General features: G+C 32.2%; 1 protein-coding gene across 1 annotated transcript; it reads right to left on the bottom strand.

The window, feature by feature from the left end:
• Positions 1-427: 427 nt before the first annotated feature.
• LOC119828691 lies at positions 428-4,323 on the bottom strand. The gene is made up of 5 exons (XM_038350931.1): positions 4,318-4,323; positions 3,680-3,843; positions 2,822-3,015; positions 1,206-1,404; positions 428-632 (listed from the first exon to the last, which is right to left on the bottom strand). Exons 1-5 carry the CDS (start codon positions 4,321-4,323, stop codon positions 428-430), a joined length of 768 nt encoding a protein of 255 aa, XP_038206859.1.
• Positions 4,324-14,836: the final 10,513 nt, after the last annotated feature.

Here is a 14,836-nt window from a genome sequence, read left to right as displayed (position 1 = left end):
CCAGAGGTCTATAGAGCAAACCATTTTTGACGAATTATGCGCTGTTTTGTATACAAATGACAGTTCCTTTCAAAATTCTCACAGGATTCTTCAAGAGGCTCAGATTTTATGTGTGTCTCTTGAGAATATCTGTGGCACATGGATAACGTGAATGGGTATTACGAATTCAGGCCAATGCTAAGCTTTCGAGATTTGACTGAGCTACGCATGTGTCAGATCTATCAAATCTGACATATCTCTGGCCTTCATCCTAATGATAAAAAATAAAAATGTAGCCGTTGCGGTCAGTTATATGATTTCAGGATTAGGCCTTCTGAACAAAGGATTATCGATTAAAAGCAAAGAGGATAGCTTTAATGAAGACACAAAAATTTGTTTTAAGATTAAAGATTTATTGATTATACATAATAGCAACATCCATTTTAAATTAAGCATATACACATTGGTAAATATACTCCTTTAGAGCAGTAACTCCTTCATCAGTGTTTCTCCTGACAACAGAGCAGCAATTGGCTAGCTTTTCGCAAGATTGTCCGTTGTGACGTCGGGCATTTGTCAAGCTGAGGTCCAGCTCATAGCCGAGAGAGGCAGCCGCGCGAGATATCTCCTTGAGACATGATGTAACATTCGATCTGTAAGGTGTGTTTTAAATCGTCCATTGAGTTGTGTATATAGAGAGATCTGTTAGTTAGTATACACTTGTATTGAGTACTTGAAAAAAAAAATTTATTTAACTTGGTTGTAGTAGTTAATTACATATAGAAATGAGCGTTCATGCTATACCAGGATACACTCAATGCCGTATTTAAAATGAGGAAAAGCTTTCGTCCGTATTATGAAAATGACCATGTGAAAATCTTTTGAAATATACATATATTAAAACAAAACACGACAAACGAGCGTCACCAACTGAATTACATTTTACATTTATCACCACATTATGTTAAATAAACAGTTAAATTATAATCTACATATATAAAAAAGTGGTGTTAGTTACACTATTTATAACTCAAGAACGGATAAACTGATTTAGCTGAAATTTGTGCAGAGGTAGCTTAGAACCAGGACACGGACATAGGAAAGTTTTAATCCAAGAACCATCCACGGAAACGCAAACATGCGAGGAAAACGCTGGCTCTATCTTTCCTGCGATTATGCGGACAAAGCCGCGGGCGGAAAGCTAGTTTACAATATAAAAAACTTACTTTGGTACATCTTTATTTAAAAACTTAGTAGCATCCGCCACAGCAGCCTGCATGTGGTTCCTTGTAATGCTAATCATCTCTTCAGCATATTTCCCCATTTTAGCAATCGATGCTCTAGCCTCTTCCGTACATCTGTATGTTAGGGCTACATGCTTGCTGGCAAGGGTGCGAGCTTCTCGTCGTTCTTCCTCACACATTTCTATAACATGGTAGATTGCAATTGGGAATCAAAATTGTCTTGTTAACGAGTCATAATCTTGGCTAACTATTCTTTGATGTAATTTATTGATTGTTATTAACAACATTTCTAATTTATAAAGCACTAGCTGCGCCCCGCGGTTTCATCCGCGTAAGTCCATATTCCGTAGGAATATCGGGATAAAAAGTTGCCTTTATGTTATTCCAGTTAACCAGCTGTCTACGTACCAAATTTCATTGCAATCGGTTCAGTAGTTTTTGCGTGAAAGAGCAACAAACACACACACATTCTTACACAGTTTCGCATTTATAATATTAGTAGGATTTGTAGGATTTCAATGGTATAGACCTAAAAATTAAATTTAACAATTTTTTCTATAATATCATAGATAAATATACCCATACTATTGTTTATTGACTAGAAGTACGTATGCCTAAACGTCTGCATAAATCTATTTAAAGAAGATTAAAACCAACGAAATATAAATAATATGAGGAAAACTCTCTCTCTTTAATAGTCCAGTCTGAAATGGAAAGGCGAACAACAGTTTTTTTTTAATTTTATATATTAGCGGCTGGTTGACCTAAAAGATTATTTTCATATAGTTTTCATATATTCTTTACATTTAACAAAACATAAAACAATTCAATTTTCTACAAACACGGCATTTGTTTGCAATAGTTTGCGAAAAGATCCAGAGTGGCTAACCCAGTTTTAAAATATTTCATAAACGTATCCCCTTTTCGTTTGAATGCCGTGGCATATAAAATGTCACCTGATACTTTAAAAGGAGTTTTCTGTTTACGTTATAAACTTCATATTTATTATAATAGAATACCTTTATGTTACGAAATAAACGTAAAATTATAAAGCAGGCATAAGCTTGCTTTATAATTTTGTATTTAACTATACCCAGGCTTATGCCTGGGTGTAGTTAAATATAGCTCTGTCAACTAAGAGATCATTTTAAAAATACAAGGTTAAATTGCTTTTCCAGTAGAAATATATTTGAACTTTTTTAATATTAGATAAAAGAGGTTGCTTCGGCTACGGAATTTTGAAATTGCATAAGTCTGTTCTGTGTATAGATTAACAGGTGCAGGCACAAAACAAATTTTACTTATCTTTATTAGGGACCTAAAGCCATGAGAGAAACAGTAGATCACGACTAGCAGTAGAACATAAAATACTGTCAGTTTTGCACCTGATTTTACTATGGCTAAGTTCTCCAGTCAACTTGGAATATGAGAATATTTATTGCATATGTACCTATTTCCATATACTTGTACGGTATAACATTTAAACATTTTGTCAATAAAGAAGACTCATTGATCCACAATTCAACATATACCAGTAGAAATATTTAAGTTTTAGCTAGAAGTAAGTGATGGTAAAAAAATTAAGATTTCGAAAATACCTGGTACATTCAGTGTATTAGCCAGATCGATAAGCTCAGAATAAATCTTCTGTTTCTTTCTTAAAGCCGCATTTATTTCCTCCTTTATTCGCTTTAGTATCTTATTTGTGAGTTGCTGATATGCGTTCTGGATGTTTCTATGATATGTGTCCAAGAATGGTGCAATTACTGTTGCCATATATCGGTTTATCTCGCTGAAGTAAAATATTCCAATAAGAAACTGTAGAAAATCTCCAGAAAAATAAATATCATTATTCGTGTATAATGATATTTATTTAGGTATTCTGGATTGGACGTGTAATGGAAGTTCGCAGAAGACATCAATAATTGAAATGAGCTGGAATTGAAGTATACTTGTGATAATATTGATTTAAGGTCAAGTATAAGCATCGCTTTTATAATGGCTAAAATGAAAGGCTATTAAGCTTTTATTGCATTTATACGTGTGAATAAACCTATGTTATATGTTCGCTTTACATTGTTTTTACTTGACTATTTAATATAGAATTCGATTGCATTACACAGTTGACAAATGATTAAAGTCTCGCGTTTAATCAGGCAGTGAGCTAATTACAAGAACAATTATCCACTTTTTACTATAAATGCAATGAAACACCAAGGAAATTTAACTTGAATTTTACTTCTTAAATTAACAAATTGTAAATCCGTATAATGTATAGAATTTTGTTAAATTAACAAATTATCATCCGGGACAAACACAACTAAAGCCATTAGAATGTTATTTAACACTATATCATTATAACGTAATTTAAAAATAAAAATCCGTCGGTAGTTCCAAAGACAACTTTCCACAACCAAAAAACTTTGCCTCTATTTAATGAGTATACATGTACAAACCTATTAACAAGTGACAATCGTGGTTTCCTGAACTGCCGCCTGGTGTCATTACCCCAAACATCCTTTATTTTATTGAGGTGTTCCTCCACTTCCACTGGCTGATGCTGCCAGGGTGGTATCTCGAAGCAAAACCCACCATCTAGCCGAAGATGGTTGCTGCGGTCCTGGAACAGGATTATATATTATAAAGTATCTATAGACAAAAAATATTATGGTAAATAGTCTTATTTCAATTTAAAAGAGAAAACTCTGAAAGTTATTTCTAAATGCATTTTTTCATCATATATTTTAGGGTTGTTATAAAAGGCAAGTTAATTGAATCAGGCAATGTTTTGTGCAATTTCAGAAATTGCATGACGCCCAGTCAGACTTGGCGACAATGCTGACATTTCTGCATTCGGAGCTTATAATTTTTATAATGCTTTTTCTTGTTCACATTTTCTATTAAAAATTAATCTCCTTGCATATAAACTAAGAGCTAGCGCCAAACGTTTGAATTAAATATGAACGTAAATAACATACTGACAATTGGATGAATGACACTCATTTAAAAGTAACACACATTATTGTATTCGGAACTAAAAAAAAATGGAAATAATACGAAATATTCTGCATAACACATTGAACATATTAGTCACACCCATTCTAAGTGTACTTACACTACTTAGTAAATACAACATAGTGGTAAATAATAAACGAAAAACACTCTTAAAATAAGTATAATTAGACATCCGTAAAATTAAACACAGATAATAATTAAATGCTATTTATGGCTATTCTAAATAGAAATGTACAATTATCTCAATCTGTTTGCTGAACCGTTAGTACCCTTTAGAGTTCTTAAACTTATATAAAGGTTGATGTAATAATTCTATTATGCTTGCTGTCAAACAACGCAATAAATGGAAACGGCCATAACGGACGTGCGGTTGCTTTCAGCGGTTTTACGCTGTATGTTGTGGTGAAATTTCTTTCGCCCGTGAACCACAGCGGGTAACACTGTAATTCGCTCCATGTCACTTGAATTAAAATTATGTTTATTGCACTTGTGAACTGGTTTACGCTTGAGAGTCGTAGGTAGGATAGGAAGAAAAATTTGAGGTCATATTTGCCGAATGGTTTAAATTAACGATTTAATAATATTGAATGATATTAAACGATAAATGAACGATTCAATAATTGTACTAACATAGAAACAGAGCGGTTGTTATATGGTACAAAGCTTATGTTGTTGCTCGTTTACGATTTATAAGGAGTATTTTATTATTGGCATAATAGTGTGTGCATTCACATAGTAATTTATTTAAATTTGTTTTACTAGCGAGCCGCCTCAGCTAACCCTGTGGTATATAATATGTCTCTTGGATCACGTACATATATCCCAGGAAATAATTTTTTGAAATGATCTAGTAGTTTTAGAGATAAGCGCGTTCAAACAAAATCTGCGTTCTATTATTCGTATAGAATCTCTTCATGTATATAGATATAAACAGTGAACAAATCTTAAATAATTTCCTATTATATACAACCTTTTCCAAAAAAAACTCACCCTGCAGTTCACAGCCGGGTGTACGGTACGCACTAACATACACGCGATCACAAAACACAACATAGCCCAGTACAAGTTATTTCACATCAATTTCACGTAAACCAAACCAATTTTAGGCTTCAGCGAGATGTATAAAATGAATCTTATATCTTTATTGCTTTTAGGGTGCCGTGAGTCGAGGAAATTAGTTTCATCGAATGCGTCACTGTAGGCATTCGATGTTTGAAATGAATCCCTTTTCTTAAATATTAGCTGTGTGTTTGTTTTTGGTTTAATGATGGCTCGGTGCCGACTCTGCAATGCAACAAAACATCACTCAATTTAATCATATTCTATTACTCTGTTGTTTTTCAGCTGTTTATTACTTAATTTGCATGTGTTTAACATTAAAAAAAACTATCCACTTTAATTATTATCTATATTAATTATTGATTATAGTAAATAATTAATCAATTACTTAACATCGTAATCTGCACCGATAAACCCGGTGCATAACGCAGATTCGCTGAAATATCGGTAACAAGCATTGAAGGAATATATTCGCTTCGAAATATGGTTATTCCAGGATCCCGTCCAATTAGTGTTTCACGGATTCTATATTATAAGGGTATTTTAAAATAACATATTGGTTACAGCGCCATCTTGTTTCGAAATAAGAAAGACTACTATGTAGGTATGTTTATATGTTTGATTTAATGTTAGAAATAAATTGGGATAAAAAGACAAAAAAATTATCCGTCCAATAAAGTACTACACAGTAAAATAAAGAAATTTGTTTTAAAAATGATTGTTTACTACAAAATTCGATGAATCAATTTTCACCAAGGGCTGAAAAATTGGCTGTTAGCAAAGTTGCGTTGATAAAAAACGATATAAATATAAAGCACATTCAGCAAATTATGTGTTTTCAAATAAAATCGACAGTTCAAGACCGAAATCAATTCCAGAGGAAATTAGTATAAAACCCAAACACATTTCAGAAACGCATCAGCATCAATCTTAATTAAAACAAGCTAAACACTATAAAAATATAAAAGCACGTATTTTGCACCGATTTCGCAGACGGTGGAAGAAATTTAATTAACTGTCTAATTAATTCAGGTAACGCTAAGACTGGTCTGGCACTTAACGTTGAAAAAACACATTATGAGCGATCCTTTGCGGAGCTGGTATCCTGGTAATATTTTTGATGAAAATAACTCAGCATTCTTGAAGCATTTCATTATAATTGAGCTTTGTTTGGTCTTTGGAGACCTTTCCTTAACATTTTTCTGTTATATTGTGTATGCATGAAGTACACGTTAATTGCGAGACTTTATTTTTTGAAAAATATGTATGTTTTCTTATATATGAAAAGAGGACTAGTTGAGAAAGTTTTGATTATTTTCATACAAAATAATAAAAAATACAAATTGTACATGTAAATTCAAATTAATAATAGAAAAAATTATCAAGATATTTAAAACAACGCACAATCATTTAATTTTTTCAATAATTTCACAAAATTTTAATTTTTCTCGACTTTGTCTATATAATGTGATTGTACCTAGATTACATCCATTCCTATATTCAGTGAACACCTGGAAAGCCTTTTACGAGCGATGTGGTTCTCGTGAAAGCTTATTCTTTGTAGCAGACGAGCAGACGTACTGTGTTAACCCGTCGCTTTCCTCCCTTTTATATATTATTTTATGTTTATCTGTGGCACTGTTTAAACAACGACAAATTATTGCCAAAGAAGATGGAAGGTACAAAACATTTATATTGGCAGAATCTGTCCTCTATGGAATTGACCTTAAAATATAAGAAAGGAGAAGAGGAAGAATCTTGTAAAATAAATATCATCGATATTAATGACTTCATCACAGGACATTCGTTGATTGATTCATTGAACCGTGTACACAGTTTAAAAATATTTATATATATACAGTTTATACATATTCAGTGTACTGCTTGTCAATAATTGGTATTTGAATGAATAAATTTCACCTTCCAACAGACAGATACATAGTGATATGTAAAAATTTCAGTGAAGATTGCGTAAAAGGTACTAAACTACTATAGGCAAAAGACTGAAAGGCAAAAAGTAAGGAATACCAGTGACATTTTAATTAAGTCGGCTTATTTCACCCTACGCTAGGCGAGTAAGGGTTAAACATGCTAAAGAAATATTCTATTGCCCTGTCTACGTGTTGTGAGGTAGCTAGGCATGCTTCAGACTTGCTCAGAATAAGAAAAGGCCGAACATAAAATACGGGATAAAAAACGATTTTTTTACCCTATTTCCGAGTGCGGTTCTTTGAGGAAAAAATGTTTTCATTAGAGTTTGTTTGATACGTTCGCTTTGAAATTGTGTTATTTGTTTTTCAGTGTTCTATCTAGTTTTTAAACGGTTTAGCGATTGAACAGAAAAGACTGCTACAAACTGTTGAAATGCTTTTGATATCCTTGAAGCTTTTGTTTTTGATTTAGGGAGAACATATGCATTTGTGTATAAACGAGTATCATGTGGTTTTAATTGGCTTATCCAGTAATTTTTATCGTCGTCCATTAAGTTAAAATTACCTATAGATTACCCGCGCAAGTTACCTAAAGATTCCGGCGTTGCAATTTAAAAATTGAATTGGATGGAGTGGATATTAGTTTATTATAGTAATTAATTATATATAGACTGCTTTTAGGCTTCTCGAACATTCCATTCCGGTGCATATTCTCGAAAACAAAGTTTCTTATCAAAGTTATTTGATAAGAAAGTGATGTTTTGCGATAGCTCGAGCATGTAGGCGACTACATAAAAGATATTTTACTACATTTCTGTACTAGACAGTTTCAGACACATATGATGTAAATAGTAAGGGGACACATATATGCGTTAACTCCAGCGATGCAGACAGGATTTTGTGACTTGAATATTTATTCCTTCTCACTCTTTAAAAGAGCATTGCTCCCGACGATGTGAGGTGTTCTGTACGAATATCTGCTGCATAATCTTCACAGTTGTTTGACACAAAGAAATATAGTAAAAGAGTAATTTAATGCTACTATTATATATAGACACTTTAGTTTGTGAAGGTGGTATGGTATATGGTTATTCTTTTGGGGCGAAAAGGCTGATCAGTAATTTATGAAACCAAGTATTCTGATACTGGTGCGCACATAGGCTACTTTTAACAACTGTAACGGTAAATCAACAGTACTAAATGTATGAGTCAAATCCAATTAATAGGCATAAAATCTTCTAACATGTGTCTCCTTGCAACTTTGATTTCCTATTAACTGTAAAACAGTTAAGCCCATTTCTATTCATTCACATAGTTAAAACAAGGAACGCACAAAGAAAAAAAAAATAATTTCAGTTTTATTGGTAAAGTCCTTCAACAAGATTTTTCCATACGAAGAAAGCAATTTATGTGATAACGTTCGGGGAAAATTGCTTTCTGGCCTTTTCTTGCGTCTATTGAATTTATTGCTTCATTCAAATTGAGTGATATTTATTATACGACCATTGATATAAAATACAAAGCCATGCCGTGGACGCTATGACCAATTGTTAACTAATTTCCTAAATGAAAGTAATGTTAAGATACGTATTGAAATATATACATTATATATGAAAGACAAATTGTTCTACCATTATGGATTTGTGAATTTTACATAGTTTCCAACCAGGGACCTTTTATATTTCACTTTACTCTTTCTCCTCTCTACTACTTATAGGTTTTTTTTATTTATTTCTATAGTTTTAAAATAGGTTATATGTTATATAAAACTTAAAGTGTGGGCGAAAACTACATGAAAACTTTTACACACTATGTTCAGTAGGTTTTGAGTTTATGTAAAAAATTGTTGCTTTGTAAATTTTCTTGCCGAATTTTGACATATGATCATATTTCAGTTAACTGTGTCACTGTTTTCATTTTAAAATAATGTTGCCTTGCTTGTTACTCATAGCAAATTCTAAGAATTAACTAAGTTTAATGTACATGTGTGTACGAAGAAAATCTTACAAATTGAGGCATGAAAAATTAAAACTTCTATTTCCGATTCTTATAAGTACTTTGTATAACAATATCACATCGTTTGCTTTAAAGAAAATATTACAACGGAACATGCAATGCAATAATAATTCAGACAGTTAAGACGCAAAAAGTAACACGGATTTAAGAACGGAATTCGAAAAACGCACCAATATACTGCATTCTGTCGTTGTGAAAAAAAAAAAAAAAATAGGTACTGGCCGAACGCCGTTCAGCCTATATTTCATTCCACAACCACAACCCTCCAAGTTCGATAAATCTACAAGATTTCTATTACAGATAACGGCTTGATTCTTTCCGGATATTTTAATTTTATGTCCGCTCTGCAGCTTCGGATTCTCGGTTTGTTATTGGTTTTTAATTTTTATGTATTCCCTCGCTTCAATTTGTTACCTGAGCTGCGGTGTTCGTTTTTCAAATTTAAATTTTGAGCAAGTTTCGTGTACGAGTATATCATATATGTGGCTAGTACCTATAACCAAAATATTATTAATATATAATAAATAGTACATACCTATGTTGTATTTATACTGAAACCCTACTTTTTTAAAGAGTATTTTAAACATATAATTTATTACATCCAATATATTTAGATAAATGAATATGTTTAGACAAAAAAAAAATTGAATAAATGCTATCCTATCCTATCCTACCAATATTATAAATGCGAAAGTGAGGAGTAATGTATGTGTATGTGTATGTGTATGTTTGTTACTCTTTCACGCAAAACTTACTGTAACGATTGCAATGAAATTTGGTACGTAGATAGCTGGACAACTGGAAAAACACATAAGTAACTTTTTATCTCGATATTCTTCCGGGATACAGATTTACGCGGGTGCAACCGCGGGACGCAGCTAGTGTTTTATAAATAAAAGTTATGGGCCATAGTTCTAGCTAATCATAACTAAAAACAAACTACAAAATAACGTTAGAAATAAAAAAAAAATCATTACTGAAATAAAGTAACAAATCCTTTAAGAAGTGATCATAAAATGAAATAAGTACTGCCGGTACGGTATTGCACAGTCGTCATATTTTTAAAATTCGTTAACAGTAAACATGAGAGATAAAATCTCAACTTTAAACTTCTGTATTTTATAGAATACAATCTACGGACAATATGAAGCTGACTGTGCTATTTTTCAATTTATTTTCACGGTAAAATATATTTCGTATGGTTTTTTATTCCCTCTGGGTTGTATCACGTGGTTTTATAATGTAAATACTGCGTGTATTTTAATAAATTTCGAAGTAACCGGAGATAAAAAGTATTCAATATGATAATGTCCTTACGTTCGGGAATTACATACAAACTCCAATATATCCCGCAGTCGGCCGCAGCGTCCAGTTAAGTTGTGGCTCAAATAAAATCTAGAATTCGCGGCTGTTAAAAAAATCAGTTAAATACGCGACAGGAAGGGTAAATAAGTTTAATAGCAGCTGCAAGAACATGGTCACCCATCCAATTCATGACCGTGCCAATCGCTGCTTAGTCTCTATTTCTGTTGTGGTAGCGGTAACAGATATATGTCATCTCAAAAATATTTTGACTACCTATAACGGTTCTTGAGATCAACCTGTTGATAGACGGACGGACAGACAAACAGGTAGACAGACAGACAGATAAACGGACAGAGAAATCTTAGTAACGGGTCCCGCTTTACCTTTTGTGTATGGAACCCTAAATTAAATACTTATTTCTTTTGGACATGGGAAAGCGCGCGAACTGCTGAAACGATTTCAAATAATTTTTTTGTTGCTATTGTTAAGTCAGCAAAAGAATGGCATGAAAAAAAATTTAACTCGATAACCAAAAACAAGCAAAAGAAAATAATAATAACGGCTATATTTTCAGGCATTTGAGAATTCATAGTAAGTTGGGTGAGCTTTTATTTTAAATTAATTTGCAAGAATGGCAATCAAAAGAAGTCGCTTCAACTTATACAAAATAAATAAATGAACCACACAGCTGTGATTATATAGCAAACGAATTTACAGAGTAGTTTCTGAATGCAGGCGCTGTAAACACTCGGTTCTAGTTCTAATGTAACTAAATAGGTGGATTCCAGCATGAAGCAGGCGCCGCAAACCTTTTGTTTGATTTACGAATGCTATTTGCTTTTGGGAGATTTCCGAAGGTTTATGATTTCTGAGTAATGTGGTTATTTAAATTATGTCGAATAGTTGTAAATATACATTGTTACGATGAAACGATTATTTAGTTAAACATAAATTGCACATTTATAAATTATTCTAGAGGAATTCAGTTATTTGTATAAATAATAGTGACATACTTATTTATTTTTGTGATCTTGCTTATAATATTTGAAAATGTACAAGAAGCCAAAATTACAATTTTACAAAATGTGCACTTAGTATCTAGAATCTAGCTATTCTGGATCAAATCTAAAAAAAAACGAAACAGGTTCTCAATTCGACTGTTTTTTGGTTTGTTACTCGAAAACTCCGTGGACTTTGAAGTGATTCTTTTTTGTATTTGATAGGCATTGTCGTCATTTGGTTCTATTTTTATATCGGAAGTTTACCCCCCAGAGACGTAGGTGGTTATTTTAGTAGGAATTTTTATAGGAAGTTTAATATAATTATTTAACCTTTAGTAACTGATCGAACAACATTAGCCGTGTCAGTTTGTCAGAATATATCATTACATGTTTAATTTTTAGTTTTATAGCATTGAAAGGCTTTAAACAAGAATTTCTTATTTATCAAAAAATCCCTTTAGTATTATAAATTCGAAAGTTTGTGAGGATGCATGTATGTATATATATATATGTATGTATGTTACTCTTTTACGCAAAAACTACTGAACCGATTGCAATGAAATTTGGTACGTATATAGCTGGCCAACAGGAATAACACATAGGCATTTTATTCCGATATTCCAACGGGATACATATACATTCACACGCAGCTAGTATGTTATTAAATCACTTCTATAAAACATGACGTGGTACCACTATGAATACAAATAAACAAAAAGTGCCCAATAAGAAGTCCAATATCACGCATTGCATAAAAACAAAGGAAAATTGTAAACAAGCGAACGTTAGAAATTGAATTTGGATCCTTGTCTTTGGATGCTTTCCAATTTTTGCAATTAACAGAAAAGATATTTAAATTTTAATTGGATACCGAATGACTCGTTACCCTAATGGGTACGAGTGCCTACTTTTAAATAATTAAAATTACTACAAGCGACTTTGACTTCTTCCACAGATAATAAAATATTAGACAGTTCCAGTGTTCTCATGGAGATGGATTCTAAGATAACAAAACCTGAGAAAATTAAAAAAAGTTATTACAATTTTTATTGTCATGCATAATTAAATATGTAAATTGAAAAATAAAAACAAAAAGTTTAAAATTAAGCATAGGTAAATGTAAAACAAAAAGCGAATGATGATACAGAAAAGAATTCGTCCATTTCTACGCTATTTTATCAGGAACTTCCTACACCTCGATCGTGGTAGTTAGGGTCTTCTTAATTTATAAAACTAGAATATATATAAATTAATTACAATAGAACTGTATATAAAAGTGTTTCCTTAAAAAAAGATAGGTACAAATACATATTTGATTTTAATTATTAAAAGATAGATACAAATTGTATAGCCATTAAATGAAATCTAATATTAATTCTAAATAATGAAAAGGCCATGATTTCGATTCTACATTTTTCATTTCTCAAAAGATATTATTTGGAATGGTCTCATACAAATACATAGATAATTACTTTCTAGTTTCTTATATGCCATGTAAACGTAATCTCTCTCGTTTTTTATTTGTCTGTGTCGTTACTTAAAAAGTGAATGGATACTTGATAAAAAGGGACGGAATTTCACCGCCAACCCTTTTCTAATCATATCTGTTTCTAACAAATATTAAATTTCTAATATTCGTAATAATATTCATATTTGATATATTTCAAATTAATTTCATCGTTCAATAAACTCGCTATTGCAGGACAAGTAATTTTTCCACTATAGAATATGTGTATCACTGTCTATATATATAGATATATAAATATAAATTGATAACTATATAATTTGGGATCGAATAATTTATGTGCATGTAATAAATAATCTGGGATATTTGGCGAAAGATCGTTTGCAGACCATAGCCTCTACAAATGGATTACCGACTCCGAATTTGAAAGGATTTGAGAAAGGATTGACGAGAGGAATAAAGGAAAGAAATGAGAAGGGTAAGGAAAGATATGGGCCTCCGGATCCCCCACTCACCGAACGAAACACAGCAGTATGCTATTTCACGCCGGTCTTCTGCGGGGGTGTCGTACTTCCCCGGTGCGAGCTGGCCTAATTCGTGCCGAAGCGTGCTCGACTACCACAATAAAAATTCTGGGAAGAAGATAAGTGGTTGTTATTTTTATAACTTTATACAACAATTTATGTCTCAACCGACTTCAATAAAGGAGGTTATCAATTCGACTGTATTTTTTGTTTGTTACCTAATAGCTATGTACTGGGTGAAGGATTTCACTTTAAATTTAATTTCATCAATCAATTTAAAACCATTTCATTTCAATTATTCTTTCTTATTTATAAGGTGGGTCCTGTCATGTGACACCATTGAAATTTTCTCTAGTTCTGACAGTTTGAGGGCGGTTCTTTGTTAAAAATAAATAGTAATACACAGCTTCAAAAATGAGACGGAAAGGGGAACAAATCGTAGGTTAATGTTGATAACGATTATACAGTGAGTATTAACTCAAAAAGTATCATCATTATTGTATTAAATCGTAAATATTATGAGATCAAAAAATATACAAGTGAATTGATAACCCCTTTATCTGAAGCTGGTTGAAAACACACTCAGATGTAAATAGATAAGCCGATATTCATCACATTATATTTTAAGTTCGAATAATTTAATCCACACTCACTGGCACAGTATGAATAAGTATGACAGCAATATATTTATATATGATTTTAACGTGTTTTATTCAAATGGCGTGGGTGCGATCGAAGCATACAGCGCTATTTCTATAAATAGTTCTATAATTGGCTGTCTTAGGTTACGTTTTTCTAGGTTGAAATTTATTCATACCTTTGGGGCATAAAAACAGTGTGGATTAATATTGCTACTCACGTTTTTTAATGAACACTGGGCTTATTTCTCACAATTAAACATTTTGATTAGGTACCAAGTTTAAATATTTATAAAACGTGATATGTTTGAACTGACAATTGTTCGAATGAAAGTGTACAGATAAATATATACATATGTATATGTATGTGCAAGAAACTTCACAGAAAACCTTTTGGGAGTTCACACTGCGACATCTAACGCATATATGCGTTGTATGACAACATCAAAAACAAACGAAGGCGCGAAAGATTCTCGCGACGGATTAAAAGTGAAACAGAACTGTGAGCCAAGCTTCATATAACATAACCATAACTAAGTTCATGAGTTCACATCTCCCTTATCCTTTAATTAAAATAAATACAATCTTACATCCGACGTAACGAGTTGGGTGCCGTGTGATTACCCCAATATTTACTTAGGCACGATCCAGTCAAGTAA

The sequence above is a fragment of the Zerene cesonia genome, chromosome 8 (genome assembly GCF_012273895.1).
Source record: "Zerene cesonia ecotype Mississippi chromosome 8, Zerene_cesonia_1.1, whole genome shotgun sequence".
NCBI classification, from domain to species: Eukaryota; Metazoa; Arthropoda; class Insecta; order Lepidoptera; family Pieridae; genus Zerene; species Zerene cesonia.
Note: the sequence above shows the minus strand (reverse complement) of the source record. Positions and strands in the feature narration are given on the sequence as shown.

Coding starts and splice junctions, on each gene's coding strand:
- LOC119828691 (XM_038350931.1), bottom strand. Junction 3,016..3,679: donor CGATTGTCACTTGTTAATAG/GTTTGTACATGT, acceptor ATTTTACTTCAG/CGAGATAAACCGATATATGG. Junction 1,405..2,821: donor TAATACACTGAATGTACCAG/GTATTTTCGAAA, acceptor ACCATGTTATAG/AAATGTGTGAGGAAGAACGA.